General features: G+C 41.9%; 1 protein-coding gene across 2 annotated transcripts in view; it reads right to left on the bottom strand.

Moving 5' to 3' along the window:
* plpp3 (phospholipid phosphatase 3) overlaps window positions 1-21,592 on the bottom strand; it is a 29,708-nt gene extending 8,116 nt beyond the window's left edge. The window contains exons 1-5 of one of the 2 annotated variants that reach the window (XM_020603474.1): window positions 20,957-21,592; window positions 6,082-6,236; window positions 3,226-3,318; window positions 2,826-3,013; window positions 2,672-2,729 (exon numbers count right to left, since the gene is read on the bottom strand). In XM_020603474.1, coding sequence (XP_020459130.1) covers window positions 2,672-2,729; window positions 2,826-3,013; window positions 3,226-3,318; window positions 6,082-6,236; window positions 20,957-21,095 — 633 coding nt within the window. In that variant the 5' untranslated portion in view covers window positions 21,096-21,592. Of the gene's footprint in view, window positions 1-2,671; window positions 2,730-2,825; window positions 3,014-3,225; window positions 3,319-5,599; window positions 5,758-6,081; window positions 6,237-20,956 lie in introns of both variants that reach the window. The other variant, XM_020603473.1, reaches the window with a different exon arrangement.
* Window positions 21,593-23,275: the final 1,683 nt, after the last annotated feature.

Raw genomic sequence — 23,275 nt, 5'->3', positions numbered from 1 at the left:
CAGGAAAGGAAGTGATTCAGAACCACTGAGCGCAAATTAACAGATGACAACAGACTGTGGCAGGGACGGCGAGGTGACAGTTGCACTGTGAAAATGATGCTTTCACATTGGTGAGCACCAAGTAAGCAAAAACATGGGCCGAGAATGAGGAGAAAGACCAAAGACAGATATTTATTTGTGTTTGTGGGAAATGGCTTCTTGCAGACAAAAACATCATGAGAATCTCTTCTATAACCAGAATTCTATTGCAGAGAGGGGAAGTTAGATGTGATATTATTGTGCAGATATTATTTAAGCAGTAGAAAAAGGATCTGTCATCTGATGAATTTTTGAAATTTTGATGAATGATCTGTCATTTAAAAGAAAAAAAAATTGGCCATTTTAGGAAATACACATTTGCTTTCTTGTTGAGAGCTGAATGTCAAATGATACCACTCTCAACTATGATGCTACAGACAGCAGCCTGTTAGCTTAGTTGCAAATGGGGAAACAACTGGCCTCAACTTTGGCTGAAAGTACTGAACTAGGTAACCATTACCTCCAAAGATCACAATTGAACACACTATCTCTCATCCAACAAACAAGTGTTATCTTGAGAAAGAGCCGGTCAAGCTGTTTCCCATTTTGATGCTTTGTGCTAACCTTAACTAAGCAACTGCAAGCTATAGCCATATATTAGAAAGACAGGTGTGAGAGTGGAGGAGCGCTTTTCATGTAAAATAAGTATGTTTCCCAAAATGCTGAACTATTGCTTTAAGTTGTTTACTGAACAAATATGGCATTTTGACAAACAAAACAAAAGGACTGTTAGCTTGGGCTCTTAGACCTTGTGATGGTCATGCTTCACTTTTTCTTTTTACATTTTATAAATTATTAATCAATTAATTAAATATATAATCTGTCATATTGATTCCTAAAAAAACTTGAATTATCTGCTGGTGAAGATCTTTGAATTTATTTTTATTGGGAATTTCATGCATGCATCCTTAGCTAGTAATTACATTTTGATTGTTAATAACATCTGTTCTTGAAGATGAGACAAGAGAAGCATGAGAATATTTATTTTAGGACAGTTCAATACAGGGGGAGGTTCCATGGATGTGAAAATATGATGTCATGTGACTGGTTTTCAGCTGGTAATAAATGAATAAATAATGCAGCAGATTCCTTTAATGCCATCACTGTGGGGTTTTGTATTCCAAAACAACATTCCTCCTCTCATCTACTCATTCTGCTCTCCTTTCTCTTTATGTTTGCATCAGCCTCCTCTGGCTATGGTCCTGAAATGGCCACAGCTGGAACTCTGGTCTCTGACTAGTATGTCACCCTGTGGTCTGGATGCAGCACAACACATCTCCATTCCTTTTCTGCTTCCCCCCCCCCAGCTTTTAATTCATCCATTTTCCTTGATCTGACCAGAGTGCAGTTGTAGGTTCACTCAGAGGCTATAGGAAACATCCACAGCACAGTCCTCCCTACATGACCATACACTACAATACACCAGAACTTCCACTGTCAGATACTTTGTAACAAAGTCCTGGCAGCCAGCAGGATCCAAAGCAATATCTCTCTTCTTCTCTCATCCCCTCACTCTGAATGTAGCAAGCAAAGTAAGATGGAAACGTGTGGTGTGTAAACAGAGGAAGAGGGGGAGGAAATGAAATGAATGGGGAAGTATGAGCAGGCAATTGTCTGCGTGTGTGTAATTAAACTGTCTTGACGCCTGAAATACCTCCAGGGTGCTAAGCCCCATCAGACACCCACAACAGGTGGAGTGTGAGGGAGAACTGGATGGAAGTTCACACACAGCTGCTCTGAAGAAAACTGTTGGAGTGCATCCATCCATCTCTCCAAAAAAAATAAAAAGAAGAATAGAGCTCTTCATAAGCTGAGTGTGTCAAACAGCGCGCGTAATGCGGCCGAAAAGTGTTTAGTAAACTCATTAAATGGCCAGACAAGGAAGTGATGAACGAAATCGTCTCTTTAATAAGAGAACTAAAACTAAACAAAACCATACAAGACAAGGTGAAACACAAAACTCACGGTCGGTATCAGTCCCAGGTCAGAGCCAGCAAACACATACATTCAGGGGAATCCAAAGTTCGTTGTCCAAAAGAGAAAGTCCGATAATCATACACCGTGGCAGTCCGTAACAAGAGGGCGAGGCAGAATAGAATAGTCCGAGGTAACAGTCCGAGATCAGAAACACAAAATACCAAAACTGAAATAAATGCTGGAAAGTCAGAGCTGGGGTCTAGAACAATCTGGCAGGGTCCTTGTGGGAGGACGCTGCCTAAATAGAGGTGAACACAGGTGCAGGTAATAACGAAGCAGGTGAAACTAATGTGAGTGATAAAGAACGTAAAAAGACCGAAACTAAGGTGAAAACAAAAACAGAAAGTAATGTCAAAATAAAAGCCGGACGAGAAGCAGCGGAACCGAATCATGACAGAGTGAGGAGATGCAACAGAGGAACAGATGGAAGGAAGAGTAGATAAAACAATGCTTTGTTTTTCTTCAGGCAGTGAATTCCCAAATTAGAGCCTAACCTTAATTCCATGCCTTCATATAAAAAATGTAAACCATTGTTTCTGTGGCTCCCAGTATGTGTATGCTTGTATGAACATGAGTTTGTTATGACATGTGTAGTGACAGAGTAGTAGTTACTTACAGCCAGATAGAGCATGGTATACATTGAAAAAGAGGCGTGTCCTGAGAAGAAGGATTTCCTGTACAGAAAAACATTTTCATCAATCAGTTTTTTTTTTATTCAAGCAGTATTTTTATATGACATGTACTGTGTATGTATTGGTGTTTACACAAACCTAGCTTCCTGTACATCACTCTCACTGCCAGTGCAGGTGTAGTTGGTGATGTATCCCAGGGAACAGTTGATGGTGGAGGGATCTGGTTTACATACATCTAAAAAGTGGGGTCTCATACGACCCACCGACACCTTGGCAATGTCTGTGAATGACTGGCTGACGGCACAGCCAAAGAGAAACACACCCACCTGCAAGATGACATATGTGAATGATTAGACATAATATCAATGTAACTGTCTAGAATTGTCTCTAAAAGCACAGAATGAATTACAGCCTGACAGACCTGCTGTGTAGTAACAGGTGCAAAATTATGATTGGACAGTTGCTGCTCAGTGGGGGTGGGGTAAGCAAACAGCTAAGCATGTAACCTGACCATGTATGAAAGAACCTTTATGCTGACCTGTTTGTAGAGAGCTGCCACATAGGGATTTCCAACAAAAGACTTGGTTCCCTCATGTAGTTGGTGAATTCTGAAGCATTCACCAATTGCAATCTGCAAGAGAAGAGTTAAGATTTTTTTTTTTAAACAAATAACACTGGTCATAAATTATATGATATAATGGTAGCAATATGATGCTGCTGAATTGTGCAGCTGTACAGTTGATTTAGATGCAGATAGCATGCAATACAATCACAATGTTTGAGTGTGTATCATGCAGGAAATCTGACCCAGGTGGAGCAGAAAGGATGTGCAAACGACAGAAAGGACATTCAGAATAAGTGAGAGTCACACACAAACATGCAGAATGAGCATGGCCTCCCCTTCCCTTGGGCAGTTTGGATGCGATGGGAGATTATTGATCAGTTTTGGTCTGTGATATGATGGGACCTTTAATGTCAGAAAGGAAGGATAATGAGGCAGTGGAAAACACCATGAAAAGGAAAACATGAAAACTTAGTAATCTACTCAGAGTCCACATTGATTTAAGAAGGATTTATATCAGGGTCTTTTGCAAGGCTTAAGTTAGGGTGTTAAGTTGGCTCCTGTGGTATGACAGACAAATGGTCTGACGCAGTGTTGGCCCCTTAAAAGATCTCATCTACAGTGAGGGAGTTTACACCAAGCCAGTCCTCGGGGAACTGAAATGTCAATCATTTCTCTACCACTTGGGGTATAACAGACCCGCTGCTCTCCAACACTAACCTCTCCCTTTCCTTATTCTGTCCATACACACAAAGCGTCACTCTTCAGTCTACCTTCTCACACAGTCTCATAGGAATACATGCATCTGCCCAGCTATCTCAGAGTTAGCCAACACTCAGAACTTAAGAATGAGAACAGCACTAAGTCTCTGCACATGTGCATATTTGTAGCTTTAGCGTTTCTGCCATCCTATTAATGGAGGAAAGCACTGTTTTTGTATGTACATGTAGTGCATGTGTATTGTTAGGTCTGATAAACACACCTATCCTGCCTGTTGGGTGGTCAGCTAGAAAACAAACATTGTGGTGTATTAGTTTGTATGTGCTATTGTCAGTGAATTGCTCTGATCTAAGACAGAGATTAGAGCTGCAGGAGGCTGATACAGGCCAAAGATGTTTATTTGGGTTGTCAGCATCTGCATGCAAACCTCTCCTCCCCTCCTCTATCGGCCCATCTTGGTTTGCCAAAAATACACCGGGCTCCTTCTATCAGAACACATGGCTCTATATGTGTCTGATAGGTTTATGTGAATCCTCAATGTGTATGCTTGAAGAATTCTGTCTCACTATTGCTAAATTTGTTTCTCACAGTGGAAAAACAGGCCTGTCTGTCTGAGCAGCGGGACCGCTGGGATTTCCCTTGCAATGACGATAAACCAAAAGGCCCAAATGGAATTTGTTACCAGTGAATGTACAGTATATGTGTGCATATATATACAGTATGTGTGAGTGCGCGCATGTGTGCTTTAAAGGAATGGTGTCAGCATGGCAGTAGACACCACTAATGGAACACAGCTGTGTGAGACATGCCAGCTTTGACCACACGTGAACACGTTAGGGAACTAACACAAATGCAGTCTCCTGGTTCTAATAAGCAGAAGAGCTGAGCTTGTACTGTGTGTGTGTTTGTGTTTGTGTGTGTGTGTGTGTGTGTCTGCCCACCAAGCTGATGATGGGAAGATGGCAATGAAGCGTCTCAGTTTGAGAACTTAGGAGGGGGCTGTGTCACAGAGAATCTGGCCACATAGCATTAAATGACATACCCCACCTCATGTCCCTACAATAGGTTTCCACTAACTCTGACCCCCTCTTATCTGCTGGCACAGCACTTCCCTCTCATACTGTTACTAACTGGTGAGACAACCCAGGCTATCAGTATAAGGCACTGTAGACATGGGAGCCAGCACTGACCATTCATCCCATGTAATGTGCAGTCAGTGTGCAGGGACACAAGTGGGAGGCAGGAGAATGGACCAGGAGCTCGTAAAAACTCTTTGGTGTACAGGATGCATGCATCAGCATACATACACACAAACACACTTCTTCATGTCACTTGGGGGTAGGGGCGGGGCTTTATAAATGGCTTGGTTGACTCAAAGAGGAAAGAATAAGGATATGAAAGAATAAGATGTGACAAAGACAACAGTATAACATGGATAGGGAAGACATATAAGACACATTTATGACAAAAGACTAGAGTATTTTAAAAAATACTGCATGATGGGAAATCACTCAAACATTTTGATTAAGGGGCTATGTTAGCTATTGAATTGTGAAGTATCTAAAAAAAGAAGTGTCTGTAAATTAAGAGTAAAAACAGCAAATAAAGGGAGGTGTAAAGGTCAACTTACAGAGAAGATGGCAATAAGAATGCCAACACCAGAAAGCACGGCATCACTAATGGTGTCTCCCTCTTTTTGGGGGTAGCGGATGGACTCGTCTGAACAGTAAAATCCGCGCTGGTACGGCTTTATGGTGCTAGTCTCAATGATCAGGAAAGGCAGGCTAGCTACAAAAGACAGTGAAAGAAGGGAGCAAAGAGAGAAAAAGACAGGAAGAGGGAGAGAAGCACTAGGTCAGTGACAGATATAAACAAGAGAGAACACGGGGGAAGCACAAGGAGCATGCTGGCAGTTGGGGATCATGGAATATGGCAGAAGTGGGAGGGGCTTAATGATGTCATATATATGCATTATATCAGCTTTTCAGCATTTTACTAGATATAATACATCAGTGTCACATCATCATAGCCACCTACATGGACCCCCAGCCCTCCCTGTTTCTGCCTTCAGTGTTCCCCACAGCCAAGTACTCTTTGTGTAGGAGGACTTACGGACACCGCAGGCAGTGTCAACCCAACAGAAATGAGCACAGAGGAGGGGACGGTGCTGCTTCTGAATGGGTAGTTCAGGCTGGAGTCACTGCAGTAGAAACCTCGCTGGTATGGTCGAATAGAGGAACGGTGTAGAACAAGGCTGGGCAGCATAGCTACACACACACACACACACACACACACACACACACACACACACACACACACACACACAAACGCATGCACACACATAAATGGATGTATGAACCCATGCATGCATACATACATAACCCATATAGCTAACTCCACTTACCTGTAAACTGAGGAAAAATATCAGATTAAAACACACATTAACAGACAAAACTCTTCAGGTGTGTGTGAGCTCATGTTAACATTAAATGGACCGTTTGCTCAGCAAGCCCTCTCCTGCTGCTCCTGTTGACACCGGCCTATCCTTTAGCATTCACCCCCTCCTGACAGAGCAACTACACCCTCACAGTCAAAGCTAGGGCTCCATTACTGGAGACAAAAGAAACACACTAATATGGGGATGTCAATATATTGTGAGGATTTCAGTGTCATGAACTACAGAAGAACAGGGTGCCATTCCAGTAAGACTGTTGAAAAGTTTAGTCTTTTCTGACATTTTGGGAAATACTTATTTGTTTTCTTGCCTACAGTTAGATATGCCCATATCAAAAAAATTTTATCGACTCTTATAACCACTCTGATGAGGATCTGGAGGAACTTTATCCAGCGATCTCAACAACAGACAAACAGATGAAAGCAGTGCTAGAAGTTTGGTTGCTAAAATTAATTCAGCTGTTTGCTTCATCAACCACACACACATACCCCATTGTGACAAATTATGACAATCTCCAAATCAAAATAATACAAATACATGCAAACTTTGGAAGGGACTTTTGAAGTTTTCCTTAAGAAATTTTAAAACGCGCAATTACCAAGAAAAACAAAACTAAGCCATTTCAACGCTGGAACATTTTTCACGAGAGTAGGTCTGGCGTGTACACAAACCATAGTAGCTCATAAAGAGAGGGAGCTCAAGACATGAAGGCGTCCTGAAGACAAACACACACAGACACGCCAACATATAGATTCAATGTCAGATTGCACAGAAAGTATTCTCGCATGCGGTTTATCTGGTTAGCTCACATAACAGTGATTTTTGACATCTGGGTCAAAGTCAAAGATATACTCATGGATGTTAATAATGCAGCTGAGACCAACAGCTGTCATCTCCCGAGTGATGGGAAAGGGGTGTCATGTTTCTGGTCTGCCCAGAAAAGCATACAGCTGTGTGAACTTGAAAACTCTTAAAAACCTCAAAACACTTTGTTATGCATGCTTCAGAGAATCACAGTTTTCAGGATCCAGAACATCCACTCACTTGGATGAAGGTGCACAAAGTGACTGTGCGACTGATCAACAAGAACCAGGCCTGTGGCCAACAGTCAAATCATTACTGCTAGTTAATGGACGCTTTGACCGTGTTGTGATGTGTGCTGGTCTAGGTGCATGCACAATGCTCGCACACTGTGCTTCTTATACCCTAGGACACCCTACGCAGGACATGCATAACATAAAAAATAAAAAGGTGACTGTGTTCATTGGGTTTTGTGCACATCAATGTATATGCATTTATAATAAATACCATTTAGACTTGTGATTGTGCGCCTTCACCTCGTGCATGAGCAGATTCGTTTCCTCAGTGGAAAATCATATTGACATCTGACCCAGCATGTCCACCAGAATGCTAGCAATCCACCAAATGTTCAAGGTTACACACTGATTGGAAAATCGCATGTTATGCCCAAAACGCACCCCTACTTTAATGAAAAGATCAAGTACAGCCCTTTTGCTACTTGCACAGGCGCTTGCACTGGTTTTCCTCATTGTCAAATTACTGAAATGAACATTAACACACCCAAACACCACTTGTGCAAATTATTCTTGATCAGATATAGAACCTCAAAATATGGCCCTATATGTTATCTTCCCAATTCCTCACTCCAGTCCTTTTGGTGGTGGTAATGCACCATTTTGTTGTTTACCAACCACCATCAAAATCCGAAATTTGATCATGCATATAGTAAACAAAGATTTTTTTAAAAAATGATCTAAAGCTCCAGAACAGCTACTAAGATGAACTTGAGGCAAGACAGTTTTGCCGACTGCTGCTGAGTGATGTCAGTCATAGGGAATCTTTCTGGCACATTCTTCTTCTTCTTCTTCTCATGTGAACATAACAAAACAATTCTTTAAAAAAAACACATACAGCGAGATTTAAAGCTACAGTATGTAACTTTTGCCCAGTATTTTTGTTTTAGAAATATGCTCCAAAACCTAATGTGGAGACCAGCTGTCCAAGCCTCCTGGGACCCAGACTCATTGAACAGCTCTGGCAGCAGCAAAGAGATATTAACTTCTAAAAGATTTTGAGCAGGATTGACCTTTCTAACCAATCAGAGCTTTTCAATTATTTCTGCTTGATCATTACTTTTGTTGTATTCTCTTTTATTGTAATTTCATAACTACAAATATTGGAAGAGCTGGGAAGAGAATGGCGGAGTGTATTAGATCATAATAGAGCATAGTGAAGCAGGGAGAAGGAGAGCTGGGTGGAGCTGAGTGGATTGATTTGGAGTTTCATGCTAATGCTACCTTAAGTTGCATACTGTAGCTTTAAGCATTTTTATATTGTTTTGATCTTTCCGTGTAAAAGATCAAAACAATATTGTCTCTCCTTTCAGTGGCACAAACTCGGTAAAGACTCACAGGGAAACAAATGTGCAGAAATCGAATCATGCTTTCTTTCACATCAGTCTACTCTCTCCATCCATTTTCTCCTCCTTCTCCTTCCCTCTTTTTCTTTGTCACTCCACTCTGGCCTACTTGTGGAAGGGGGTATTCAGATGTTAATGAGGAGAAGTGAAAGGAGGTCATGGGCTTAACAGACTTGGGAAACACACACACACACACACACACACAAACGCGCACATGTAAACCAGTGCTTAAAGGATGAAAAAGTTCAAGAACACCATTGGAAATTTAAAAGTTGAGTAGCTGAATGGCTGAAAAGGGAACGTGAAAGAGAGCAATTGAACTCCTCAACACTATTTTCTGAGAATTTATGAAAGCCTCACTGTCAGCAAGTTGCCCAGCCTTGAGATGCCAAGCTGTTTTGTGCTGCCCCCCCAAACAGCCTGGTATGTGGGCATTCTCCCCATACCACAGTCCATGAAACTCCCAGCTCAAAATTAAACACACTCCAACACCAGCACTACAGTACAGCCCATCTGAGTCTCATCTGCAACCAGCGGTGTGAAGAAATATGGCCTCTTTTACAGCAATGGGATAAAGAGCGTGTGACCTTCACAGGGCCTGCTGACCCAGAAAGAGAGGAAGAGAGAGGTGGGGGAGTGTCAGCAGAAGGAGAGAGAAAAACAAAAAGGGGAAGGAGAAAGAGATGGGCTGGGCTGTTGGCAAAAGCATCCAGTGCATTCATGAATTAAAAAACAACTATTTTACCAGCTGTCACAAGGTCGGTAACATTGAGTAATAACTGAGATTCCTAAATCCTCACCAAAGCACACACTCCTAACTTATTTCAATTAATGTCATATAGAACAGTGAATGTACATTTTTATAGTTACTCCAGCCCAGTTTCACCTTTAGTTTTAGTTTTTGGCTTACCAGAGATAGAGCTGCATTTTTTTTCAGCCAATGAGCCTTATGAGCTACATTAGCTTGCCACTGAGTTGCTTTTACTGAGGGACCTAAAAACCCCTCAATGGTGAGAAAGAGAAAGGGAGGGTCCAAAGGTAAGGTGAAAGCAGCAGGAGAAAAAAATCCATATCCTAAGTAGGTGGCTTGGTGAATTTGGGAACAGTTCTATTTGTATTATCAGATCCTGTCTTGCACTTCTCTCTTTCAGGCTGCAAGAACCACAGCAGACCACTAAAGACTAGGAACCACAGGTCAGAGAGAGAGCGAGAAAGAGAGAGAAGAATTTCTTTGGCTGGTTGAATCAGTGTTTATATGCAGAGGTCATAGCAAGGCCTTTGTGTGTGTGTGTGCTTGTTTTCCATCGTAAATCCACTCACGTGTTCATGCTCCACTGCCTGCTAGAAATCACAGCAAAGTATGTTCACATGTGTTTACATATCGCGCGCGTGTGTGTGTGTGCATATATTTGACTGCTTTAAGCTTAGGTGTGTAGCTTGTTAAGTGCACATGCATGCAATTGTTTGTGTGAAAGAGATTACTCAGCTGGCACCCGTTTGATTGGCTTTGAAGTTCAATTTGGCATAACAACTGAATGGTTAGATTTGCAGGACTAACAAGGACTAGGTCTTTTTACATTTCCCACATCCATAAAATAAAGAAAAACACTTTAAAAATGTTTGCTTGTTTGTTTTTATCAGTACACAACACTTTGGTGCATTTCAGCAGTGGTCATTATTAGCCTACCCAGTCCTAAGTTCCTCAGTCATGCAATGTTGTGTTATTTTCTCTGATCTTAAGAGCAACTGTGCCTGACAGAACAGGAAACAATAGCTAAATCTTATGGCAGCTAAAGCTTTGCATCCCTCAAAATGTTAGTTCCCTTGACTTGAATTTCCCTGTAAAGCAGCACCTGTGGGTCTACAGAGACTATAGCGGCAAGTTGCCTGTTCTCCACTCTCATGTCTCTCATCACGCTATTGACATTTTAATGGGCTGTCATGACTTTCAGGGGCAGAATTAGAAGGATATCATGATTATAGTGAGTGAGCCCAAGTGACAGCAGTGAGCATGAGAAGCGAATGGGAGGCGGAGCAGGGCAGAGGAAGAGGCATTGTGGTCTGGTCTAATGAAGGATTTCCTCCTCCTGTCACTCAAGCAAACCCTGTGAGCCATCCTTAGGAGTGGGACAGAGGGAGAGAGAGAGAATCATTCAGACAAAGGTCAGAGAGGGTGGAGGCTGAGGGGATCTTGACTCCATAGACTGGCCAGTCAATCAATCACATTTCGTCTTCTCTACTTCTCTGATTTCTCTCACTGCTTTGTAACATACTGCTCTTTGGGAATTTGCCGCTCAGCTCAGCCAAGAGAGGGGCTCTGTACCAAACCTCAATGCCTTTTGGTACTAATTGAAATGTATCCAGGGCAGAGAATCAAAACCTGACACCCCCAAAAACCAGGAGAGAATGTGTAGTTAGAGTCTTCGACCTAGAAATCTAAGTCCAGTTGATTTTTTCTAAGCTTTTTCAGTTTACTATGACCTGGATGACTGAGAATCTGCACAGACATGTGGTTAGAGTTGTAGTTTTTCTTACTTATTAACTAATCACATAGTTCCTGATGTAGGTTTAAAACTTTGCCAGTTTTAGATTATTTAGGCAAAGTTTTTGAATGGCTGTTGAAAAACACATTTGAAAATGCCTCATGGCTTCTTTTGTTAAATTAAAAAAATATGTAGATTAAAAGAAAATGAGTGTTAGATTTGTGATCAGTGCTGAAATAATTAGATAATCAAATAAACATTTTACTTATTTACTAAGCAAAATACCAAACAGATATGAGAATTTTCTACATTTTTCATTTGCTGCATATACCCCCCGTTGGTTGGAACCCAACATAAAAAAGCATGTATAACAATTTGTTCAAATTCATCTCAAACAATCAACATTTGAAACAACCTGATCTGTGTATGTGTTCTGTGTATGTGTTGTTATCATAGAGAGACCTCAATGACGTGTACAGATCCATTACACTTACCTGTTTAGTTCAAGCCAATCCCAATCTCTGGAGAAAACGCCTGACATACTTCATATTATCACTCAGTTCTTGACATCAACATACACCATGCAACATACACCTGCACTGCTAAAGGATACTCTAAAGTTGCCTGCATTGCTAAAAAGAAGCAAGAAGAGATATTGTGTTGTGGTTATTTGATAAGTGTGTGACTCTGTGTGTGTGGAGAGAGGGCGCTGGGAGAGTGTATTTGTTCAATTACTTTCATTAGCAGGGCACTCTAGTCAATTAATTTGGATAAATGTTCTCTTGTATTAACACATCACGGTGCAATGACAGCATGTCTGTGCAATCTCAAGAGGATTGCGTGTTTGTTGGAGAAAAGATTAGCATTGTGTGTTTGCGGAGGGTTAGAGTGCATGTGTACTAGAGAGAATGAGTGGCGCAGTGCCAGGCCCAATTGTTGGTGGACATTGTTCTACCAAAACACAGGCAGGTGAGCAGGGATGAGGCAAAGGTTTTTATGGAGATATTATAGGTTATATGTTATTAAATTAGAACTCCTGGTAATTGTAATTTCCCTTTGCTGCTATAACGGTGTGAATTTCCCCATTGTGGGACTAATAAAGGTTCATCTTATTTTGTCTTATCTTATTCAAGGATTTTATTGTCAATTCACCATACGTATGTGCAGGACATACAGAAAATCAAAATACCGTTTCTCTCTCACCTAGTATTGGGTGCCATAACATTTAGGAACTAAAATAGAATAAGGTAGAATAAGAATAAAAATAGAATAGAATAAGAACTGGATTAACGTAATTAGGAGAAATCTAAACGGTACAGCCAATAAGCTGTGACTCAAAATCGTGTACAGTCAGTGACAGTAGTGCAAACAATAATAGGAGATTGTCAGATGGTTCAGCGTCACCAGGGCGTTGGTGATGAGGTGCAAATAACATATGAGGTATACATGGACAGGACTGCAAATGACCAACAGCAGCAGATTTACATATAACATAACAGACGGTAAAACAGCAGAGGTAGTTTTTTATTTTTATTTTTTTTGTTTCCACAACAGTCGGCAGCAGATTTACCTGTAATATAACAAAAAGGGGAATGTATTGAGTTTGTGCAACAGCAGGGGTAGTCTTTTTATGTTCTTTGGTGGGTTATGGTCCAGGGGCAGAGGGGGGAGGTAATGGACAGTGTTCAGCATCCTCACAGCCTGGTGGATGAAGCTGTTTGTAAGTCTGGTGGAATGGGCCTGAAAACTCTGATACCTTCTCCCTGAAAGCAGGAGTCTGAAGTGGGAGTGTGAGGGGTGGGAGGTGTCATCAACAACGCTGATGGCTCTGCAGGTGAGGCGGGTGTTGAAGATGTCGCTAAGGGAAGGCAGAGGGGTGCCAATGATCTTGCTGGCTGTTTTCACTATGCGTTGCAGGGTCCTTCTGCAGGAGACAGTACAGGCTCCATACCACACAGTGATGCAGCCAGTGATGACGCTCTCAATGGTGCCCCGGTAGAAGGAGCACATGATGGGCGGTGGGGCACTGGCTCTCCTCAGTTTGCAGAGGAAGTAGAGGCATGTTTGAGCTTTCTTGGCCAGTGATGTGGTGTTGTTGGTCCAGGAGAGGTCCTCAGAGATGTGCACCCCCAGGAACTTGGTACTGCTCACTCTCTCCACTATAGCACTGTCGATGGTCAGTGGTGGATGCTTTAGAGGTTTTCTCCTGAAGTCCACAATGATCTCTTTAGTCTTCCCCACACTGAGGGAGAGGTTGTTGTCCTTACACCACTGGACCAGGACTCCTGTAGTTGGCCTCATCATTGTTGGTAATGAGGCCAACCACAGCTGTTTCATCTGTAAACTTGACAATGTAGTTGGTGCTGAAGGTTGGAACACAGTCACGGGTCAGCAGTGTGAAGAGCAATGGGCTGAGCACACACCCCTGTGAAGCCCTGTACTTATCTTATTTCTTGCTTAACCCTAGTCTTATTATATACAGATACCTTAACAAGTATAGATAGTACAGGTCATGACAGTGTTTTAGTTACTTGAATGGTGATGAGTTTGTGTGTGCACCTGGATTTCAAATGTAGTTTCCCAAGCAGATGCCTTGGATGTTAGGAAAGTTGTCACACATCCAGCACTACACAAAGCTGTAAGCCCACACAATGAACTTTATCTTTAGGTCAGTAAACCCAGGATAATGAGTATGTGTGGCCTTTCAGACACCTGGAAACAGACTGCAGGGCTAAAGGTTAAAGGTGAGAGATGTGACACAGCTCTAGGATTATACTGTAACATACAACAGTAGGAAACTAATGTACTGTAGCACACCCTATTATATTTGTGACTATGCATGTGTGTGGCTATGTGGGTGTTAAAGTGGATTACTGTGGCTCCAATGGCACAGCTTCAGCAAAGCTTTTCTTAAACATTTTTAAGTTGTTGACCTCAAAGGGCCTTAAAATGTTCTCACAATCCAAATAAACAAACTCAGCTCCATGAGACCCACCCAGGTTTTATCCATATACGTAATCACTGTCTGGGAAATCAGAGTTAGTGTATATGCACACAGGTACACTAATACAGATGTTTGGCTCCACATAGCAGCTTGTTGTGTCCACAAGCTGATGATGTGTGTGATATGTGTGATAATGAGGTTACAAAGCTCATAAATACACAAACACAGACACACACAGAGATACACAGGAGTGGCTGAGGTCAGCAGAGTTATGTCCAGAGTGAATCCCTGTCCTTTTTTCTCCTCTGTGTGAATGCTGCAGTGACCGGGGGCCACTAGCTGAAGCATGTGCTTAGTCAGAGAGATTTTATTCACAAGCATGAGTACCTTTTTACATGCAGGCATCTGTTGGGACATTCTCTAGGGGGACTTTTACCAGCAGGCACCTGTGAGGGCAGCCTCTAAATGCTGCTGTTGGCCCAGTGCGACTCTTAGCTTGCAGTCACATTCAAAGAGATGTTGGATTCACCACTTTTTTCTGGGAAATCAACTTTGGTCCACATTAGCTGGTTGGGGAGGCAAGAGGATATTTATAATCGGTTTTAAAAAGATCACTTTCAACTCATCAGGCCATTCCTAGTGTTGGGCTGCACTGCCAGTTGAAAGATGAGAATGAACGTGCAGCTGCAGGGAAACCTGAGAAGTGCCCAGGGGCCAGACAAGGCTATTTGGCTGGTTGGTTGGGTGGCTGGCTGGGTGTTCCTCTGTTGTTGCCATAATGGCATTATTATCCCCTGGGACAAAAAGCTTGGCTGCCGAGAAGAGAGTTGCAGAGTCTTTGAAACCTGACGCCTCTGTCCGGATAATACCCTTCTAAGCTTCACTCACTTTCTTCATTGTCTCACACTCCTTCCCCTTTACCATCTAGCTCACCTCTGCACACATCATGGATCATGTTTATCTGAAGACAATAGGTGTTAAATTGGAGCTACAGTGTGAATGTTCTGCACAGTGTTTTCTAATAGTGCAGGGAGCTTCTTCAGCAAGGCCTCTTCTCTGTATGTAAACAGGATAGGGCTCAGTGGCTGCAGCACAGATAAGACTTGCACCATTAAAGATGCTGAGCTGATTACTACACAGTGCTGGCCACAGCTGCGCAGATAAGCACTACAGCCCACAGTCCAGTTGACAATACATCTAGAAGCAGCTACAACCATAAACTACTGACAGATAATCAACTAGCCTTGAGTGCCCAGCGAGGAAGGTCTCTCCACTCTCTCATCTCAACCTCACTCACTGGCTCTCCCTCCATTTTACTCTCCTTCTGTCTGACTATCTCTCCTCATTAATGAAACAAAGACCACCGAGATGCATCAAAAGGGGTATTGTCCTCAGTCAGACTGTGAAATCTCCAGGGCCTTCAACCCCCCATTCCTGGATGTGCATGGCATGCCCCCCACCAAACACACTCACACCAATACAGAAGACTGTAGTGGGCAATGTAGTAAGAGAAAGTGACAGACAGAGGGGCCTGTGTAACAGCAGGGAGGAGGCACTGCTGAGGACAGACAGATGTAATGAGACCCCCAGCTCTCAGTCTCTTGGCTGTGATGAAGTGATGAAGCACTGTTGTATAGGATCATCTGCTGCCTCTGCTCTCATTTACACGGAAGGGACTAGTAGCATTGTTGATGGTTTTTCAGTGGCACTGAAACACATAGACAATGCTCATGACACACACAATTCCACTTACAGAAAACTCAAACACATGCAAAAATAACTGTTTGCAAAAGTTTATGGTAGGGTCTTGCCTAGTAATCCAAAATGAGCTAAATAAGTAGGTTGAGAGTGATTGCCTATGAGGGCTGTAATCATAGATGACAGTGTGGAGAGATATAAGAGAGACAGGCTTTACTATTGCTATTGTTGTCAAAGTGTAAACTATAGACTGTTCTCATGTATTGTCTTTCTTTTATTGTGCAGTTTAATTGTTTGCCAGGGCGGTGAAAGGGATGAGTTCATCTGGTTTCTGTACAAGCGTAAAAAGACACAGTCACAGCAGTCAAACTCATGCCTACGGGCTTGCCCACAGGAACCGCATGGCTATTTCACCCTTAGGGCCATAGATGTCCATCTAATGACAGTACTGAGCACTCCTTCTCCCTCATAAACCCTGTGGGACACACACGAACACTCTCACACCCACACACCTCTAATTACAGCCCTGTGTAGACACAAACCCCAGGGGTTTGTCGCTGAACTCCTACACCAGCAGAAACCAGCCACATGTCACAGTGATGGGCTGAAAATATTACACACACAAGTCTGGCCACACAACACATACAAATATACAGGTCTACGCAATAATGCACACTTAAAATTACACACATTCTTGAGGAGGTGAGCCCTGTGGTCATTACTGTTATCTTGAATGTTTGCTGATCTTTATCTTATTACATGATACAATGATGCTCTTCTGCCAGAGAATGCTCCTCACCTTCCACAGAGCTCTAACCCTGCCTTGTCCTGCAGCCAGGACATACACACACATATCACAAAGACATACCCTGACCCCAGGGCCCCAGGGCCCCGGGGCCAGGGTATGTCTCCTAGTGCAGAGCCAACATTTACAATGAAGTAGAGCTTTATAACATAATCACAACATAAATACACATATCAAGTACTGATTGATCTTAGATATTCCTTTTTGCTGGGTGACTACTGAATGTGTGTATCTAGTTTTTCGTTCTGTATAAGTGTAAGAAATGTCAGTCAGCAAACACAGCAGCTACTTGTCTCACATAAGTCTACTTTCTACTTGACCCTTGATGTTATATGCCAAACAGAAGAACAGACGGACAAAGACCATCAACAGTGGCACTGATAGACGATGCTCATGACATCCATCTTAATGGCTGCTAACACAGAGTGATCTACTTTGTTGACTGGTAAAACAGTCAAATTAGTGATCCAAGACATGGCAAACCTAATGGAAACATAAGTATTTTTCCTATTATTACATTTTTACATTACATTTGCATTATTATTACATTTTTCCTATTGGCCCCATCTTTGTGCATCTACATCTGTGACTCTATACCTGGCAAAGTAGTCTGGAGGACTTTTGTTCCAGGTCAACTCCTGCCCTTAACCAGTCTCATGCAGAACTCTGGAGAATATTTTGCAAGTACTTAAAAAACATTCTATGGATTTAATAGTGATTCCTTTAGTACATATAATCATACATATTAAATTAACTCTCATTTATCTTGTTTAAGTCTTTTACTACCAAAGCTGTTTCATGCCATTTCTCTCCATTAATGCACCAGTTAAGAAAAGGAAATACTGGGTCAAGTGGAGAGGGACCAGGGAGGGAAGGAAGGGGGAAAGAAATAGGCCAAGACGTAAATAAATAAAAAAAAAAAGCAGGATTTTATTTCACAACCACACCTACCTCCGACCGACACTACCTTTCCGTTTTCCCACCCTTTCCTGAGTTCCACTATAAACACACACACGCCATGCCCCCTGGTTCACTCACTCCAAAAATTGCACCAGATGTCACATCAAGGGTCTTTGACCATGGCACTGCAGTAGCCAGATGGAGAATTTGAGAAATTCTGGAAAATATTTGTAGAGCGGCTCAGGATTGAAGTGGCTTGAGGCCTGGAGAGGTAGAGGTTAAACCTCTCTGCTGTAATGAGGGGTTGTGTGACTGACTGCTATAATGCTACAGCAGGTAATAAGGAAGCAGGGGCTGGGAAAAGACACATGGGCTAATGCTTGAGGGTCAGTTGTGAAGCTGATTCCACAGGTATATACATGAGTGGTTGGTCACTATAGCAACACCCGGACACCTAGAGCGTTTAAAATAAACCTACAGGACAGAAAGTCAGGTGGAGCCAGCCTTGAACAATCCATGTAAAGTCAGAAAAAGGCTGCTGGAGGCTTCCAAACCCAGACTGACAATAATGTAGCAGAAAAGAAAACACACAATACAAAATCTCCTTTGCATTATGTAAAACTTAATCAGGGTTTAGCAGAGGCTACTTTTAGAGGTATGGTTTCCTGTGAGCACAAGTGGGTGTCTCTTCAGAAAGTGCTTTCACAACAAACACCCATTTTAACCTGGACTACAGCAGGCAATCAGACAGTGTGTAGCCATGTTCATGAGTACATGCGAGACAGAGAAAAAAAAGATAATAAAATTTTTCAGTTTGCAGTAGGTTCTATGTATTTATAGTGACTGTATGGTATTTACTGTATGTATGTTCTCCTAAATCAACTCTGCTTCTTAGTAAAAGTGGAACACCAGCCAGAGTGAAATCAGCAGATGATGCATGTGCTCAGCTGCAGAAATTGAACAGTGACTGGTGCACGTGTGTGTGTTTCACCACCATTCTGATCCTGCTGTGTTTCTGCATCATTAGCTTTGCAACAGAAGGAAGATGCCCTTTTTAAGTTTGTACACGTGTTTTCGTGTGTCCTCATGTGTGTAATTATAGACGGCATTAGATGTTCTTTATGCAGACAGCCATGCCTGAGGGTGTGTGACCAGACTGATAGAAGGTGTCACTGTACAGACTGTGAGTGTAGCACCAGCTGGCATATAGGAACTAATTAAAAGTAATGAGATATTTATGCATTAACTAGCTGTGTAGTGTACACTACCTCTTTCTTATACGCACAGACACACACACACACACACGCAGAACACAGCCCATTCAAGATCATGCATTCTTCTGAGCCCTCTACACACCCACATTCCTTGTTCCTCATTCAGGACCCCTTGATAACCCACCCTTTCTCCTGCTCTTTCTCCTTCCCTCTTTTAACCCCCCAACACACACACACGCACGCACACACACACCCATAACCCCCTAAAGCCACTAACGTGGGCCAACCAATCCTGACTGGCCAGCCAGATTGTGTTTAGCATAACAAAGGAGGATCTATTTATGTCTGTGTGTATACATGCATTGTGCCTGTCTGCGTGTGTTTCCACGTATATATGTGTGTCTTTTCATGGCAAAGACGATTTGACTGTAGAGCTTTTACTAGTGAAGGAAGTTGTTTTATGCAGGAAATTCCCACCACATGGGTTCAAGGCTTGTCTTCATTTACGAGCGCAGATGAAACAGTGTATCTCTGCCCGAGGTTCTTTAATAAGCAGAACAACACACTGCTACTACTACACAACACTTATGAGAATGTGGAGTTAATCTGCACTATTTGTAACATCCTGGGTAATGGAATCCTGCTCCTGTGTGGCAATGAGGCATATTCCATTAACTACAACTAAGGCTTCAGTTTCTCTATATAGAGCTGTAGGTATAGCTCCACCTGTTCCTCTGATGCCTGGTCAGTCATGAGTCCTACTTCCCCATCTTTTTCTCTTATTGGAGAGGCATTTCCCTGCCACCAACACATGCTTAAGCAATTATTCCACACATTCCCCTGGATAGATATGGAGAAAGAGGGCTAGAGAGGGAGAAAGCAATCTGAAGCGATCAGCGGCAGCTGGCCAGAGATTTGCAAGGTTATCCAGCATCGCCTCTGGTTCCATGAGTTTCAGCAGCTATGAATCAATACCTTAATTAGACTTGGATTTTTACTTCATATTGTAAGGACAGCTCTAGCTGGGATGGCACCGCTGGAGGTTTGGGGTCAGAAGAACAAGGTTATGGGGGCACATGAGGGGTGTCAGCAGCTATTTAAAGGGCAGCGAAAAGGCAGGTTACAACACTTCAAAACCATTATGCCTCAGGCATGTTGGTAGTCGAAGGACGCTCAAGCTGATAAGTCCTAATGATGCCCTGTGGCCTTTGCAATGGTCAATACATTATGTGATGACAAAAGCACAGTAGCCATACAAAATGTCAGTGTGTCTCTTGTATGGATTTGTACGTGCTTTGCTATCCATTTATGAAGGTGCTAATACACATGTGACCATGTCTGTTTTATTGTCTGGTCATAGTGGCAAGGTTTCATGGTATAAACAATGTAGTTTTTAACCATATGAAAGATGAAAACATGGAGTATGGTTAGTGTTTTGCTCCGCACTTCCACAACATGGGGTGGAACTGATAAGGGGATGTTGCAGATTAAGTTGTCTTGGGGTCAAAGACATCAGGCGATACTTAATTTAATTCAATTCAATTCAAGTCAATACTTTATTGTCATTGTCATAATAACACAGTTATAAATAACGAGATATTGTTTAAACATCTTAATACTGGCATAGCAAAGCAAAAGTGCCTCCCAAATATCAAAATATTTCAAAAATATGGACGAAATACAGTATGTCCTGTGTACTATTTAGTGCAGCAAAACAACAGTTCAGCAGCAGGGTTGAGGCAGTAAACTGAGATGAGTAGGATGTTGTGTGAGAGCTGCAACAATGCAAAGTTCATAGTTATTGCAGTGGTGGAGTGTGATATGTGGTGATGGATGGAGAAATAAGAATTTTACTTCCAACCATTAGAAAGCGCTGGTCCGGTTTAATACATTTATTATTCTACTTTTTGTGTATATAAGTGTGCAAATCTGATTTGTTTTGCATGAGGTCCACATCAGCCGATGACAGATGATAAAATAAAGTATTCAAATGAGGTTATAACAGAAAGTAACAGACCTATATAGACTAAAGCTATTTATGAACTTACCAAGTAGAAGACAGCAGATGTCTAGCGTTATTAGTAGTTTCTTCTTACTGTTGTCAACACCATTGTTGTTATTTAACGTAGATGTTCCTCCGTTTCTTGTCTCTTGGGCCATTGCTTTCTCATACATGTACGTTTGCATTTGAGAAATCCCGGTTTCAGTACAAAATCCCGCACCACGCGGTAGGTGAAGAAACTCTCAGGCTTTAACGTCCTTATAAGAAGTGTCACACAGTTGTAGGAAAACAGTCTTCCCAGCTCGGAGGTTTCGTAAAGTTGCAGAGCTGCCGTCTAATATTTATTTATTTCAGCTTTAAAATAAATCTAAAGCCATATAAGCTTTATCTGGTGAACCGAACACGGCCTCAAGAAAGAAAAGTTGTCTGTGCTCGAAATGAATGAAAGCCCGCTCCCCTTTATCTGTCTTGGTTCAAAGACTTGGAGTGAGTGGAAATTGTGTGTGCGCATCGAGAGCCGTCTTGTTATATCAGTCGTTCTTCTCCTCCTCCTGCTCCGTCCGAGTTCCCCCACCAGCTGTAAGGCTCAGCCCTCTTCCCCCATTAACGGTGGGTAGTCGCCATCCCTTGCATGGGAAACTTGACTAGAGACCAGCAACAGGGGGTCTGAGGTACAGCGTCACCGGCGATTACGCACGCCATGACGGGCGTTCTGGAGTGATACTATTTTCTAAAGTTTGTTAAGAAAATATTCACACATCCACTGATGTAATGTTTTCTAATTTCAGAGAAGCCTTATGCATAAGACATAAGACAGGAGCAGTACAGTTCCAAGTCATACTGGATGCATTATACCTATACTGCCATCTATTGGTGAAATATGAACATTTCGCTGGAACTATTTAAAACCAGCCTCTTCTGCTTCAGAAAATTAATGGAAGATGATCAACTATGTAGTGCTTTGAAGTAAACGCTGAGTCAGATATAGATAGAGAGACATAGACGGAGATAGGAGCCAACAATATAAGATACACATGACCTCTGGGAGAAAACACACACAATGTGTCATGCACCTGTTTGTGAGCATAAGAATCAAAATATGACTGAAAGTCCAGTTCACAAGGTTACTTCACTCATTTGATCTGAATTATTAATACTGAAGATGTCGTTTTTCTGATCATTACTGTCTTTCACAAGGTAACATAAATTAATGTAACAACGATTTTCAACATAAATACATAATGATCTTGTTTTACCACCTCCTTGCTGAAAAGTATAAATACTGTTGCACCATTAAAGACCAAGATACTCTGAGGCACAATTAAAGCTCCATGAAGAAATTTTGCTCCTGTAAGTGATTACCATCAAGCTGACAGAAGGGGAGACAATCTAAACTCACATCTAACCAAGACAAGGCAGGTCATTTGGGGCACCTTTTGGTAGATTATCAAAAAAAAAAAAATACTGAAGACTACCTTAAGTATTATTTTAAGAACTTGTTATGGCTCTCTGCTATATTTCTATAAAGAAAATATGATACCAAGTAAACTACTTTAGAAACTTTGGGCCGTCAAACACATCAAGAACCTCTATACTTCAATCTGATGATGTTCAGCATAAAAAACAAACAAACAAACAATTCATGTCACTGGAAGAATAACAACTGTATTTCATGTTTTTTTTTTTAATAGTTAAATGTACTGATCAGTTCAGTCATTAAATTGTCACTAAAACACTGAAAGCTGTAGGCTAATTAGGCCTATAAGGAATCAGTCTGTTTTCACATCACCATATTTGTAAACATACAAATGAACCTAAACTAAATATTAACATGAACAAATTTCAAAAAGAATAGCTTAAATATATACCCTGCCAAAAACACTCTCTGCAAATATATCCAGCATCACCTGGGATCTAATTGTCTTCACCACATTATGCACAGGACATTCAGGCTTCTGTGGTTTTGGGGTCACTTTGTGTGAAATTATTCCTTTTGTGGCTAACATGTACTCACTGCATTATCTTTAATAAGTATAAGCAACAAAAATAATAAAAATATCTATTTTATGACAGGGTGGCACAGAGTAGCATAGTGAGTCATGATCTTAGGGCAACTGTAGCCAAAAACATGCTTTCACTTCAGAAAAATGTCTTATTTTAGCTGACGTTTTTGTATGATGCATTGAACACTGACTCAAAATCCCTTTTCCATAAATAGTAAAGTGTGCCCCCTCCTTGAACTGCCACCTTATTGTGGTGGAGGGGTTTGAGTATCCAAGTGATCCTAGAAGCTATGTTGTCGGAGGCTATATGTCCCTGGTAGGGTCTCCCAAGGCAAACAGGTCCTGGGTGACGGGTCAGACTA

This window comes from Monopterus albus, unplaced genomic scaffold, assembly GCF_001952655.1.
Source record: "Monopterus albus unplaced genomic scaffold, M_albus_1.0 scaffold61.1, whole genome shotgun sequence".
Taxonomy (NCBI): domain Eukaryota; kingdom Metazoa; phylum Chordata; class Actinopteri; order Synbranchiformes; family Synbranchidae; genus Monopterus; species Monopterus albus.
Note: the sequence above shows the minus strand (reverse complement) of the source record. Positions and strands in the feature narration are given on the sequence as shown.